The following is a 16,393-nucleotide window of genomic DNA, read 5'->3' on the forward strand; positions in this document are numbered from 1 at the left end:
GCTCTTTCCTGCAGAGTGTTCGCTATACATTCCTTCTCTTACTGACTTGTAGCCACTTATAAACTGATATAAAATATTGCACCAGAAAAGAGCTATTTAAAATGAGATACATAGTTAGCTCTTTTTTTCACGATCCCTGATACTAAAGAAGAAGATTGTCATGGTTAAAAATATGATAACCGATTTTATCGCAGTTTTCTGATAAAAAATGTTCTCCGCGGCCCACAGAAATAAGCAAATACAGGCAATTATGATACATCCTACTATTACACATTCGCATATATACATCTATACATCCCTGTACACACAGACGCACATTTATTTTCACACAAATTTAAACACTTTTTCCTTAGTTATTCAACAGTATCAATTATCATCTTGCATAGCAAGTATATCTAATATTTAGAAAGCATCACACATGTCACAAAGTCTAATACATTGATCAATAACAATTAACTACTACTGCAAAGTTTAGACTTTCTGCAATGTGTGTTTATATTTATTTGACAAGTAAATCTTTTATATCTCTATTTAAATTAGGTATAGCTCAATGTATTCTTCTTAAAATTTTAATTTTATCATTTATTAACAAAATAAACAATGAAATCTTTGCCAATTAAAAAGAAAAAAGGCTAAATAATCATTATCAGCTATCAATGAAAAAATTTTTACACAAGATCGTTTGTAAATGAAATTCATGACATCGAGGGATTTTATCATCAACACAAAAGTATTATTGATTATAAAATAACGTTTATATAGATTGTTCCTCTATATATTACGTTTTGTTTAATTTTTCTCTGAATATATAACTACCTAACATTTTTTTCATTTTTACATCTTATCTTTTTCTTTAGTTTTATATATATATATATATATATATATATATATATATATATATATATATATATATATATATGCTAAAATACAAAATGTGAATTTTCTTAACGAGAAAAGTTCTGGTTATATTACAAGTATATAGATTATATCCATGCGCGGAAATTATTTATATGTTTTTCTCGTGAAGATTGTTCAACAATTATACAGAATGACTGGGTAGTGTCTGTACTGGTGGCACGGTTGGCGTTGTCACAGCTGGTGTTGTCGGTACAGGTACTGGCGTCGATGGTATCGGTTGATGCGTCTGTCTTGGCGGGGAAAGGAGTTCTTGTCTGTCTCTCTCCCGTTCCCGACCAGGTCGCCAAGCTTCTAATAAAGCTTCAACTCGCTCCTCTGTGGGTCCCCATCGTGCTGCACCAGCTGGATTTTGCAACCATACGACCAGCGTACCGTGTACTGCTCGAATGTTTACTTCACCTCTGGAAATATTATGAAGTGAAATAAATGATTTTCGTGAATCTGTAATATATTCGTGATTCGTAAACGCACTTTGGAAGAATATGTTGAAATCCATGTCTATACTCATGCTCCATAGCAGGTACTACTACTTGTTTGCGCTTAAAATGACTCCCTTCAAGTTTTATAAGCGCGTTAGGAGCCGGATCTCGCCACTCCGGTAAAAACACCACAAATGACAAAGGCTCTGCCGAATCGGCCAACAGGCGTTCGAAATGATTAACCATGGCCTCCATAAGTTCCTCGCAGTAGGGCGGGTTTGCTTGAAACGAACCACTAACCGGCCTAAAATCCAAAAACGGTCCCCTCGAGCCGAAATATGAGTCCGTGTCGGCAAATGCCGAGCAATATTGCCGAAAATAACAATTTAGGGGCGAAGCGAAACATTCAAACGTAACTCCGAATGATCTCTGAAGACATTCAAAAACCGTCACTGGGAGAGCCATTTGAGTCGCTTGACCCTCATTGATTCCAAAGTATGTCTGATAACGTTTCAACATGCACCAAACGCGTGGCAGAAACATTTCAAACTTTTTGTCGTCGAAACAATTGTACCTATACAAATGTTCCAGTTTGGTGAGATGCGTATTGTTGATATACATAGTGTCACCATGAAAACGCAGCATCGTTTGCTCGCGTTCTGGGAGATAATCCACTTGTGGAAGTCTCGGTGTGGGAAGAGAGAATTGCACTGGGTAACACCAAACTTTTCTCTGTGTACTAGCTGGACCTCCTAAAGGTATAACATCTCCTAAACCATTATCCTTGAGAATCTGATTGTTCTTATCTTTCACCTTCTTCGCATATTCTGTCGATAGGTGATAAATTTTCAGGCATATACCCTCTACGCTGGCTTTAACAGTCTCTGTGAGATGCGGCTGGCATTGTCGCTTTAGATGGGCGAGCCTGTCCTGAAAATCGTCGAAAGTTGCGCCTACCGTTCTTCTTAACCATTGAAAAGTATCCTCCGCGTTCCACTTGACTACTTTTCGACTTTCGGAAGACGCCGCTCTCGATTCTATCATCTTCTTCGCGGCTTCGGCATAACGCGACAATTGCTTCCTCGCGTCACCTGTGAACTTTGGTCTCACCAATTTGATGGGGATATCGTTCATGATTTCGCGATACATGGACATGGAAATTTCGGGAAAGCATTGACTCGGTAGCAATGGATCCGAACCGCAATCGATAACCTTTCGTTCCATCAGCCATCTATTGAAAGAATCTTTCGGCGCGTCTATAGATTCACGAGTGTGACATAACTCTTGATAACATTGACGTAGTTTCGCTAATAATGCACAACGCAAAGCTTCCGCTTCGGGATGAACATGCGGCAAACTTGATGGCGCTCTTTCATATATTATAACATTCGTAGGTATTTCCAGATCCCACGGACCCCTAACATAACAATAAACAAATTGTTCCTTGATGTTGACACATTTTAATATTTTAATGAAAATGAACACTTACGCCAATATAAATTTCTTTACTGGTGGAACAGTCCCGTCTTCCGATGCCCTCCGCTTCAATGTACCGCCCGGTGTACCAGCTGGAATAGTTCCATTTCCAGGTGGAGGTGGTACACCACAAATACCAAGTGGATCCGTGATTGGATCAAACTTTGATAAAATATACATATATATTATGTTTTTCTTTTCTCTAAAAAATGCAGATATCTGTTCGTAATATTTTGTAATACCTGAGGTTTAAGAGAAGGTACTACCCACAGAGATTCTCCAGTTAATTTATTCCAAAAATATGGCCGACTTTCTCGTTTGCTCCAAAATTTCTTCCAACCTTGTTGTTGAAGTTCTACAGATAACTCGAGTTCTGGAAAACTTCCTGGTGGTGTACCCTATAATAATTTTCTTATAATCTGACAATTTGAAATTATTGTTAAAAAAAAAATCATAAAAGATCTTCTGATATACTTGAGTTATCAAAGGTGGTTGTTGAATATGACCAATTTGAGGACAATGATCGGCTATAGTTTGCATCGGTGTTAATATGGGTGTTTGGAGCTTCACAGGTGTAGGAACTATAACTTGCGCTACTGTCGAATTCGCATCTTGCTGTAGGGTCTGATGGTGATGATGCATAGCTGGCAATGATGACACTGATTGCCCTGATAAAGTTTCCCAATTTGAAGTATTGGGTATATCTTGCTTTCCTCCACTTACTTCGTTCATTGTTTGATATGCGTCTTGGCGCAATTTACTAAAAAATATTCATCCAAGTGTTATATCACACATCTAACAAATATCTATTAAGATATATATTAGCTTAAAGATTATTACATCTTATATAATCATGCATAAATTGATAAATATAAGAAAATGTTATATATATTTTATTAAGTGAAATTACATATATATATGTATATAGACCTATGCAATATTGTAATAATTCTAGTAAAGAGATGGATTTTATATAAATAAAATGTTTCCATATTACTTGTCTTTTTTTTATGAATTAAACACTACATATAGTCAACAAAAAAGACGAAAGTTTCCAAGAAAATATATTGAAGATGCGCGGTAAAAATAAAAAATTAAGATGGACCATTAGAGATGCTGTGGAAGAAAAAGCACATTGCACTTTATGCTAATATTATTTAGTCGAATCCGACAAGTTCTCACGCATACTTTTACACATAAATTGTAAAAGACACGAATAGTTTCTTCATAATTATAGGATCTTTTTTAAAACATCGCGGCTCATAACTCGGAGCGCTCAATGATACAATGTTTGTTTACATACTGAGAAAACACTTAGGAAAATACGCGGTTTCTCGAGTCAAGCGATCGTTCCCGCTTGCACAAAATATATCGTAGTCAAGAGAGGACTCACCAGAACTGATAATATTCTTAATTCATGAAAAATGCGCGACGGCACTTAGAATTCATTCATGATTTGTGAAATTTGACGCAACGATATCCACCCGTACGACGCCATTTGCTTAAACTGAAAGGAATTACAGTGCGCGGTGAGGAGAGAGAGAGGAGGTGCGGTAACGCTCGCATCGGGGGGCACGGGGGCATCCAGAAACACAACCGCTCACTGAGCGGCTAAGTAGCACTCGAATGTGATTGGTGAATTCAAAGATAGAAACCAATCACATTCAATTGCTACTTAGCCGCTCAGTGAGCGGTTGTGCTTCTGGATGCACCCAACGAAACGTAAAATCGCATTTACAACGCAGCGAGCGCGCGGATACTCGCGCACGATTGGCGGAACGTAGTGCCACCGAATTTCTTGCGTTTCACGGACTTGTTGCTTGTGCGTTCGGCGGAACGCAAGAATGACACGTGACTCGAGTGACAGCCAATCTTATTTCGGCTTTTACGGAAATTGAAAAATATACGTAGCGGGATATGATTGGTCATCGCTTTTTCCCGCGTTCGCGTATGCGAGGATACAGACCATTTTTATTCACGATGAAGATGTGATAGAAGCAATCTATATTTACTTTCCATATCTATAGCGAAAAGCAATATAATTATATATGTTTATTTTCGATTAAATCCCGTATTTCGATTAAATATTCAAAATACGTACCAATATTCAGTCACAATATTCAGAAATCGTATATCTCAGAATTTTATTCGAATTAAGTTTGTTTAATTTCATTCGAAAATTTAAATCTCGTCTAAATAGAGTAGATTTTAAATTAAATTAAAACTTGCACTTTCTATATTCATATCCATTGCTGTTTTATTTCTTCAACGACAGAATAAATTTTTTTCTCGTTCATATACAGAAAATTCTAAGTAGTACAGATAAAACAAACAAGCCTATGAATACATTAGGCATTCATCACGACAGATTTTCAAATTTTCCAATAGATCAACTAATAAGAAGATCTTATATCGAATTAGCCAATTGATGTGCGCAGCCATGGATATTTTGTCAATTGAATTGGATATCACTATAGTCTGGAAATCAAGATGAACGCAGTTTTAAAGAGAGAACAGCATAAGGGTGCAGTCCCACGTAGAAGAAAAAGCGGAACGGAAAAGCGGAACAGAAAAGAAGTATAGTGGGGGTAACCAATCAGAACGTTTCTCCAAAAGACATATCTGTTCCGATTTTAAATAACCGGGGGTTCCCCATGTACCGGAAAAAGCGGAAATAAGTAAGAGTAAAAAATTATTTTTTATGAATTATAGTTAACAAAAATAATCAATTTTGTAAAAAAATATCTTTTTATAATAAATGGAAAATTCCAATGGAATATAATTTACGAAAAAACAAAGCTAATTCAGAATTATTGTAAATTTTAGGTTAGAATTTTTTCCGTTTTTGCGTAAAATATATTCCATGGGGAACCCAGTCATATAAAAGCGGAATGGAATAAAGAACTTTATAATAATATAAATTTAACAAGAGAAATATATTATTTTAGTGTAATTTTATGTTTTTATATTTTGTGAAAATATAAAATTAAACTAAACTATTTATATGAAACAATGATAAAATTACATTTTATATTGTAACAAATATTTTATTCAGAATAATATATTTTCACCTAATTTAATGTTAAGTGTAATAAATTGTTACAAAATTTAATATATATATCTGAAAATAAAACACACACATATTTTATATTATAATAAAAAAATTTACCGATGACATTATTATTTTATATAAAAATAAATTTATAAATTTTATTTATGAATAAGAAAGACTAGATATGCTAGGTATGTACATACATACGAGAAAGCTAGGTATGATGTCTTTTGGAGAAACGTTCTGATTGGTTACCCCCACTATACTTCTTTTCCGTTCCGCTTTTTCTTCTACGTGGGACTGCACCGTAAAAGACATATATATATACTTATATATAAAACCAGAGAGAAGCCTGAGAGGGGCCACGCTGCCATTTTTCAGGGAACGCTTTCCCTACGTCGTGCACTAGCGGTGCGTACATCCATTTTACGCCGCCTGGAACTAAGGCTCTATAAATATGAGTATTCTCGTTCCGCCATTTTTCTTCGAACTAGCATGAAAGGTTAGGTATGTTTCCATATATGTCAATACGCATTGATTGTACATACCACAGACTTCCAGACGGAGCATGAACTGCCATCTTAGGCAAGGGGGGTAGGTCGAGAAGCAAAGGAGGAACTGTGGGTGAAAGTGGGGAGGAGTCAGTGTATTTCGGTTTATTTCGGTTCTTTTCGGATATATTCGGTAGAGTTGATGCGCAGAGCGTCTTTGTCTCTCTTTCGTCTAATGACCGAATGTATCCGAGGGGAGCCGAGGTGAGCCGAGGTGCATTGGTTCCCCTCTTACCGCTGCCCGTACCTTCCCCTCGGGAAAATGCTCCGTCTGGAAGTCTGTGGTACATACATACGCCTTTCGATCTCGCGATTAATCTAAAAATTAATTTTAAATATCGATTCTGCATAGACCTTACAGATATGGACTGGCAATTGCCTATAGTTTCTGTAGAGAAGCAGTGTCCGGAGGAGGTTAGAGAGAGAAACATACTTTTTAGTACTTCTCTTTCTACAAGTGTCCGGACACTTGTAGAAAGAGAAGTACCAAAAAGTATGTTTCTCTCTCTAACTTCCTCCGGACACAGTCTGATACGTATTGCCAGTCCATATCTGTAAGGTCTATGCGATTCTGTTAAACTGAAAATAGGTGTTAAGGGTCGGCTAAAGGCACGGTGGAGACCTCCCGCGGAGAGTCGGGAACTACCAATTCGTAATAACATTATTTTAGCCAAAATACAAAGAGAATCGTATTAAAATTATGATATTTATAATCAGTAGAATCATTTCTAGCTCGCCACAGAGCCAATTTTTGGAAAAAAGATTTTAAAAAATTTTCAAGTTGCATGCAGAACTATGCAACTACTCGCAGGTCAGGTGCAGTTAGGTATCGTTCGTGTATTTTATTTATTATAAATTTTTAAGAGCCAAAATGCAAAATCCGACTCTGTGGCGAGCTAGATAATTCTATAAAGAATATTTAAAAAAAAATTCATGGAAAAATCTCATTTATTCGAGGAGAAAAAATGTTATTACGAATATTACTAGATTTATCTAAGAAACAGCTTATGGGGAAATTTCCGTGATAACATACTGGCGGCTTGATAAGGAGAGATTATTGCTCTGTCTTTGTCTCTCTTGTATTTTATATATATGTAATGTCTGTATTGATACAAACACCAATATACTACGCACACAGATAATTGTTGAAAGATAATGATGAAGGAACAAGGATAACGATAGTTATTGCCTGATCATCGTATTCAATGATGTATATATGTCATATACGTCATATACGTCATATATAATGTTATGTACATCATTGATCGCATTCGCATACTAAAAATCACATTACGGAATTATCGAAAATTCTAAGATGTGTATAAATATATTAAAATAAATAAATTAAAATAAACAAAAAAAAATATATATATATATATTATATGTATATAAAAAATTTTATTTTTTGAATATATTATTTTTTAGCAATCATAATCATAGTTTCATAGACTGAAAATGCTTTCTGGCCTCTCATGGCAGAAAGCAATAATGTAACAAGATTAACGGGCGCCCAGTTTTTGTGAATTTTATATTTGCATGTATACATATATGTGTATATATGTTTAAATTATAGTTAAAATTATATATACGATTAAATATTATATGTTGATAAATAATAACAGTAGGATCATAAATAATAGAGAACAAATATACATAAATGTAAGATAGGGGTACCTATTAGACTTGGTAACTTGTTGCTTTCTCATATCGATACTTTATATATTATAGACGGGATCATCAGTGGAGAGATAGCATGATGTCAATTTTATTTTGATTATTATTTAGCAATCCCATAATCATAGTTTTAGAGACCAAAAACGACATTATCCTTTTTCAATATCGATATCATATAAACACATACTGGCACATAAATATTAGTAACATGAAAACATTTATTAGTAACACGTAACGGTGAAGTGCAAGATGTTCGATCTATCACTCTGTAGACTCAAGTTCAAGTCCGTGCACGTTAAAAATTTTTTTGTAATATATTTTATTTAAAAAAAATATATTTTTGTCAATTTAAGGATAATTTTTAAAACATTGAAAATATTTTTGCTTATTTATTATTACATATATATATATATATATATATATATATATATATGTATGTATGTATATGTATATATGTACATATATGTGTACATATATATGTATGTATGCCTACAGCCTAGGGTGATAGACTGAATACCTTCCTTGCATTTCGCTATTACGTATTACTGATAAACGTTTTAGTTACTAATATTTATGTACCAGTATGTGTTTATACGATATCGATATAATTGAAAAAAGATAATATCGTTAATGGTCTATGATACTATAATTATGGGGTTGTTAAAAAATAAAATAAAATTGACATCATGCTATCTCTTCATCCCGCTGATGATCCCGTCTATAATATATAAAGTATCGATATGAGAAAGCAATAAGTTACCAAGTCTAATAGGCACCCCTGTCTTACATTTATGTATATTTGTTCACCCTATTATCTATGATCCTACTGTTATTATTTATCAACATATAATATTTAATCGCATATATAATTTTAACTATAATTTAAACATATATACAGGGTGATCCAGAACAAACGTTTGTCTTTAAAAAAATAAATTGTCGAGTCTATTCTAAGACGATTTTCCCTTTACCAAAATTGTCTACGAGGCTTAGTTTTTAAATTATTAAATAAAATAGTTTGCGAATTACGGAACGAGTACAAGAGGTAGACAGGGACGGCGCAACTCACCGTCCGATACAGGCGATCATGTGGGGCGCTCGACGCGATCAGCTGATTGCTGCACACGATGAGTGTAACAATCAGTGTGTGTGTGTGTGTGTGTGGTGTATTTATGCACGCGTATCCACACATGCACCGTACTCTCTCTCTTTCTCTCTCTCTCTCTCTCTCCCTCTTTCTCTCTCACTCACTCACTCACTCACTTATTCTTACCTTAATAATGAGATTCTTCATACTGCTGATAAATAGCAATGCCCAGTGTGTTGCACGATAATAATCGTCGTCGACTCGTCGAGACGTCGAGACGTCGACTCGTCGAGACGTCGTTTCTTCAACACGCAGTCTGACACATCGTCAAATAAGCGAAGTTTTTTCTTTCATCACTTTCGACACTTACAAATTTACTCGCGCACTTAATCACTCACGATTGATAAAAGGAGGAATTTACCAACGGTTACGGTACGAATTTAATAAACGGTTAACGCATTTAATTATTAATTACACACTCGATTAAAAAAACGCGTTAACAGAACGCGATACTCGATGCAAAGCGCGCGACGCGACGACCGACGACAAGCAGGTCAGGTTAGTACTAGCGCGTAATGCTACACGTTTATGTTTGGCAGCGCTAGAGGCGCTAGTACTAATCTGACCTGCTTGTCGTCGGTCGTCGCGTCGCGCGCTTTGCATCGAGTATCGCGTTCTGTTAACGCGTTTCTTTAATCGAGTGTGTAATTAATAATTAAATGCGTTAACCGTTTATTAAATTCGTACCGTAACCGTTGGTAAATTCCTCCTTTTATCAATCGTGAGTGATTAAGTGCGCGAGTAAATTTGTAAGTGTCGAAAGTGATGAAAGAAAAAACTTCGCTTATTTGACGATGTGTCAGACTGCGTGTTGAAGAAACGACGTCTCGTCGACGACGATTATTATCGTGCAACACACTGGGCACTGCTATTTATCAGCAGTATGAAGAATCTCATTATTAAGATAAGAATAAGTGAGTGAGTGAGTGAGTGAGAGAGAAAGAGGGAGAGAGAGAGAGAGAAAGAGAGAGAGTACGGTGCATGTGTGGATACGCGTGCATAAATACACCACACACACACACACTGATTGTTACACTCATCGTGTGCAGCAATCAGCTGATCGCGTCGAGCGCCCCACATGATCGCCTGTATCGGACGGTGAGTTGCGTCGTCCCTGTCTACCTCTTGTACTCGTTCCGTAATTCGCAAACTATTTTATTTAATAATTTAAAAACTAAGCCTCGTAGACAATTTTGGTAAAGGGAAAATCGTCTTAGAATAGACTCGACAATTTATTTTTTTTAAAGACAAACGTTTGTTCTGGATCACCCTGTATACACATATGTATATATGCAAATATAAAATTCACAAAAAGTGGGCGCCCGTTAGTCTTGTTGCATTACTGCTTTCTGCCACGAGAGGCCAGAAAGCATTTTTAGGCCGTATCTTGCCCGTAAAACGATATGTTAGAGGAACAAGGATAGCATAATTGTCGATCCTTTTCTGTCTTTCTTTTCTGTGGTGCGTCCGCGCGAGCAATGCAATGGTGTTTGTATGTATACGGATATACACCTCTACATAGAGACCGAGAATTTATTTCTCAGGTTGATAATCCTGAAACCGAAGTTTCGCATTGTCACCGCCTGAGGTCTCCAATATCAATTCAGAGTTTGCTCGTCACTTTAGCCGAACGATCATATAGTTAGCAGACAAATTTGATATTCCCTATTATCTATTAAACCAATCGCTTGGGAATCGCTTGGGCACATTTAGGAATAGATTCCCATAGTTTAGGAAATAATAGTTTATTTATAATTAATTAAAATAAATTGAGCGTATTGTTAGCAGACATAAATATTTAAAAAAAATTTTTTTTTTAATTAACGTGAAATTATTTGGGAAACATGTCTGTAATGTTTCTAACGTTTGGGAAATAATTATTTCATCTGAAAATCGGTAAATATGAAGGGAGCTCGCCTCGATTACCTTGATCTTGACATATGTTGTCAAGGTCACTGCCCTGAGTAACATCCAAAAGGTTTTAGCCGTCGCTCGCTGTTCGTTAAAAAGTTATTAGTAAAAGAAGTTAGAAAGAGAATATAGATTTTATTGACACCGTGTAGATAGAACTATAGTATGAAAACACAGTTCGAAAGTATTTTCCACGCAAAGTATGCTTATAGTCCGAAATATGTAAACATATCCCAATAGCCAAGTCTGCTAAAGCAGATCTTGTCAGGTAATCTGTTACAAATTTTTGTCGACAGAAAGATTACAGAATTGATGCAGGTTCTGATATATCATGTGATGTCGGCAGAATGTCAACAGAAATATAACAAAATCTGTTCACATAACTGAACAACAGATTATCAACAGAAACCGAGCAGAACTTGTTGATATAATTGACGGCACATTGATGGCAGAAACTGAACAGGATCTGTGCGGCGCAATTTTGACAGCAGATTGGTAACAAAAATCGAGCAGGATCTGCGCAATGAAATTTGATATCAAATTGTCAGCAGAACCCGAGTAGAGCCTGCTAATGTAACTGACGGCAGATTGATGGCAGAAATGGAACAGGATCTGTGCGGCGAAATTTGATGTCAGATTGCCTGTAGAAACCGAGCAAGATTTGCGCACACAATATCTGATAGCAGAGTGACGGCAGAAGCAGAACAGGGTTTGCATGATTTGATAGTTCCTTCGTTTACCGCTATGTGATATACTTTCTCGCAATCAAATCTCTGTCAAAAATATATATAAAGTCGCGATTATTAATAAAAGATCAAAAATATAGTAACTATTTCTATCACTTTAATTTCTGACATCTGATACAAACAGATGAGATTCAGAATATTAAACTGATTGGAATCAATAGGATAAATGGTAAATTATTCATTTACTGCCTATTTGAAGCATAAAGCAAGAATTTAATTCTAAATAAATTACATCTCCAGTTTTACAAGTTACATTTACTTTTATTATTTACTTTATTATTAATTTAATTAAATTGAACTAGTCCTTCGTTATGTGAGAATAATTACGATATAACATATATTATTATACATTATGTCATATTAGAAAAAATTGTAATTAATCGATAACTCACCGATAATACTCTTATTTAGCACCTGTAATAATCAATTTTATTGCATTTATACAACATTAATATAAGTAAGCCCAAATCTTGTTCGGTTTCTGCTGTCAATTTGCCATCAGATTGCGTGCGCAGATCCTGCTCGATTTCTGCCGACAATCTGTTGTCAGATTATGTTTACAGATTCTACTCGGTTTTTGCCGCCAATCGAGCGTCAAGTCATGTTAACAGATCCTGCTGGATTTCTGCTACCAATCTGCTGTCAGATTCTGTGAGCAGGCTCTGTCAGCAGAATATAAGCTGAATGAGGACGCAGTTGACGTCAGTCTGCTGATATACTTTGATTAAATCTGTTACCAGTCTGCCGACATACTGCTAACATTTTGCTTACGGGGTAACAATAATACAGACTTAAGCTGTAGAAATATTCCTTGTATTTAGTAGAACTCTTAATACGTGAACATTAGACGAGTTCTTCACGAGTTTCTCCGTTTAACTAATAATTACGAAGAATTAATTTTTTATCTTTAATAATAATATTGCTGAATAAAATATAAATATAAACATAAATTTGAATATTTTCCTTTCTCCAACCACGCATGTACTTAAATTTATATAGAATTTAATACAATTTAATATAATTAAAAAATATCACAAATGTTTGTGTACACACACACATACACACACACGCGGGGGATGCAAGGGGGGCCTTCGGCCCCCCCTCCCGCAACTACCCCGCCGGTAGGAGACGCATTGCGAAGAGTTTAATCACAATGGATATATGCTGTAAGTTGTAAAGCGAGGTCCACCTTGCCTACCGGCGGGGTGGTTGCGGGAGGGGGGGCCGAAGGCCCCCCTTGTATCCCCCCGCGCGCGCGCGCGTGTGTATGTGTGTGTGTACACATACATTTGTGATATTTTTTAATTGTATTAAATTCCATATAAATTTAAATTGTATTAAATGTATTTAAAATTATTATTTTTTCATATAACAGCTAAAAGTAGGTTTATGAAAAAAATGCATATAACTTTTTTTGTAGTTTTTCAGCGACTTTATTTACTGCTTAAAATTTTTTTCTCAAATCAATATTTTCGGAGATAAAAAGCATTAAAATTGTAAAATTCTTTTGTTAATAACTTTTTAATAAACAACGAGCGACGGCTAAAACCTTTTGAATGTTACTCAGGGCAGTGACCTTGACAACATATGTCAAGGTCAAGGTAATCGAGGCGAGCTCCCTTCATATTTACCGATTTTCAGATGAAATAATTATTTCCCAAACGTTAGAAACATTACAGACACGTTTCCCAAATAATTTCACGTTAATTAAAAAAAAAAATTTTTTTTTAATATTTATGTCTGTTAACTATACGCTCAATTTATTTTAATTAATTATAAATAAACTATTATTTCCTAAACTATGGGAATCTATTCCTAAATGTGCCCAAACGATTCCCAAGCGATTGGTTTAATAGATAATAGGGAATATCAAATTTGTCTGCTAACTATATGATCGTTTTAGCCGACCCTTAATTGATTCTTAATTAATTAGACATGTGTTCTTAAACGCGCAAGTAGAAAGTGTCATATTTTTCGTAAATCAACATATCGTGTCTCCGTTTCATTGCACGTTTTTGAAGCAATACATATTTGGAACAACTTCAAGGATTAAAGGCATGTTATTTAAATAATACTCATCGCAAAAATTGTCTTTATGTTGCAGTTTTGTCATATTCTTTTGTCATTTTTTTTTCTCTACATTTATTGGAATTGAAAAAGTAGAAATCCGTTTTCACGTCTATTACTGCAGTTTAATGCAACGCAGCCAGGCATTTTGAAAGCACCATTAGAACTTTATGCGATGATGAAACGAAGATACGATGTGTTTATAACCTCGAGACTGTAAAGGTTATTGACGTTTAACGTATACAAAACATACCTAACCTTTCATGCTAGTTCGAAGAAAAATGGCGGAACGAGAATACCTACTTTTCTAGTGCTCTAGTATTCTCGTTCCGCCATTTTTCTTCAAACTAGCATGAAAGGTTAAGTATGTTTCCATGTATGTCAATACGCATTGATTGTACATACATATGCCTTTCGATCTCGCGATTAATCTAAAAATTAATTTTAAATATCGATTCTGTTAAACGGAAAATAGGTGTTAATTGATTCTTAATTAATTAGACATGTGTTCTTAAACGCGCAAGTAGACAGTGTCATATTTTTCGTAAATCAACATATCGTGTCTCCGTTTCATTGCACGTTTTTGAAGCAACACATATTTGGAACAATTTCAAGGATTAAAGGCATGGTGTCTCGCCCGAGCCGTTGCCGGAGACAGACGTGTTTCGGTGTTGTTCCGCGAGCATAGTAAAAACACTGTGACAATCGACCGTTCTGTTGTGGTGCGTGAGTACGTGACGAATAATAATTCCGAAGTAAGCAGTGCGGCCGCGAACGCATACACGCTGGGCGCTTCGCATATCAGTAAATTAGATGAGGCGACGGCCAAATGGCCGCCGCCATGGATCAATCTCAAGCCTTTGTGCAGAATAATGAACAAGGGCAAGTTGCTCCACAGCCTTTCGGCGTGTGTGCATCGCATTCGCGACCAACGATAGCGTCTCAGTGCTATGATGACTCACCAACACTAGCAAATCAAGAAAACAACTGGCAGACGGTAGAGAGCAAGAAAAGGCCAAGAAGCAGCCCAGATACTCATACAAGCAACATCAAACACAAACAGAAACCAATCACCGAATATGTAACAGTAAACAGTGCCAACCGCTTCCAAGCTTTAAGTCAAATAACAGACGACTACTCTGAAGAAGCACAAGATGATAAAAATAAAACATTAAAGACATCGCCCATCTTTATTCCTGACGTACTATATATCAAGCCGCTCGTGGAAACTCTCGACGCCGTTGCAAAAGAAGGATACTCCTTCAAAATTCTTGGGAAAAATCAAGTCAAAGTACAACCTACCGCTCCCGAAAACTATACAAAAATCGTAAAAACTTTAACTGCTACAAAAACGGCATTTCACACATATCAACTTAAACAGGAAAAGAGCTTCAGGGTGGTAATCCGGAACATCCATCATACTGTTGACATAGCAGAACTGACAGAAGAAATTACCAAAAAAGGACATATAGTAACTGGTATCCATAACATCAAACATCGCACAACAAAGACGCCGCTCTCGATGTTCTATGTAAATCTAAAACCGCAAAAAAACAACAATTCAATTTACGACATACAGTTCCTGCAGAATATGAAAGTACAAGTTGAGCCACCTCACACTAAACGAGAAATTGTTCAGTGCCTGAGATGTCAAAGATACGGCCATACAAAATCATATTGTAATAGACAACCACGATGTGTCAAATGTGGAAACAACCATCTGACATCGCTATGCACTAAATCCAAAGAAACCGCAGCCACATGCGTTCTCTGCAAAGGCAATCATCCAGCAAGCTACAAGGGCTGCATTGTCTATAAGGAAATTCAAAAAAGAAAATATCCAACACTCAGACCTAAACAACAAGAAACAATAGTGCGAACAAATAGACAAATAACTAACAACACCAGCAATCTCAAATCAAATACCACATTCGCTCAAGCGGCCATGGCATCAAATCAGCAAGCCGCATGTAACTTACAGACGCAACAAACAACGACACAATAGAATTATACCTACCTAGAACACATGATGAGCAAACTTATGGAGCGCATGGATGCCATGCTTAATCTCCTTACTACTCTTGTCTCAAAGATAAAGGTATGATACTAACATTTAAAATCGCATCCTGGAATGCCAACGGACTGAACCAACATACTCAAGAAGTTAAAACATTTATTTAGAACCAAGACCTTGACTTACTCTTAATATCTGAAACTCACTACACAAAAAAGAGTTACTTCAAAATGCCACAATACACCATCTACGAAACAAACCATCCCGACGGAACTGCGCACGGAGGCACTGCAATCATCATAAAAAACTCCATTAAGCACTACGAACTACCTAAATTTGAGCAGGCACACATACAAGTTACCAGCATCATGGTAGATAACTGGACTGGACCTATCTCCATTTCAGCAATCTATTGCCC

At 36.0% G+C, this 16,393-nt stretch overlaps 1 protein-coding gene across 1 annotated transcript; it reads right to left on the reverse strand.

Annotated features, from left to right (window-relative positions):
* Nucleotides 1–922: 922 nt before the first annotated feature.
* On the reverse strand, nucleotides 923–4,325 carry Pcif1 (Phosphorylated CTD-interacting factor 1). The gene is made up of 6 exons (XM_083081249.1): nucleotides 4,207–4,325; nucleotides 3,288–3,573; nucleotides 3,056–3,211; nucleotides 2,827–2,975; nucleotides 1,390–2,754; nucleotides 923–1,319 (listed from the first exon to the last, which is right to left on the reverse strand). Exons 2-6 carry the CDS (start codon nucleotides 3,543–3,545, stop codon nucleotides 1,040–1,042), a joined length of 2,208 nt encoding a protein of 735 aa, XP_082937375.1. The 5' UTR covers nucleotides 3,546–3,573; nucleotides 4,207–4,325; the 3' UTR covers nucleotides 923–1,039.
* Between the last annotated feature and the right edge of the window lie 12,068 nt (nucleotides 4,326–16,393).

This window comes from Camponotus vicinus, unplaced genomic scaffold (genome assembly GCF_025532165.1).
Source record: "Camponotus vicinus isolate PSW18456_S1 unplaced genomic scaffold, iyCamVici1.0 SCAF_11, whole genome shotgun sequence".
NCBI lineage: Eukaryota > Metazoa > Arthropoda > Insecta > Hymenoptera > Formicidae > Camponotus > Camponotus vicinus.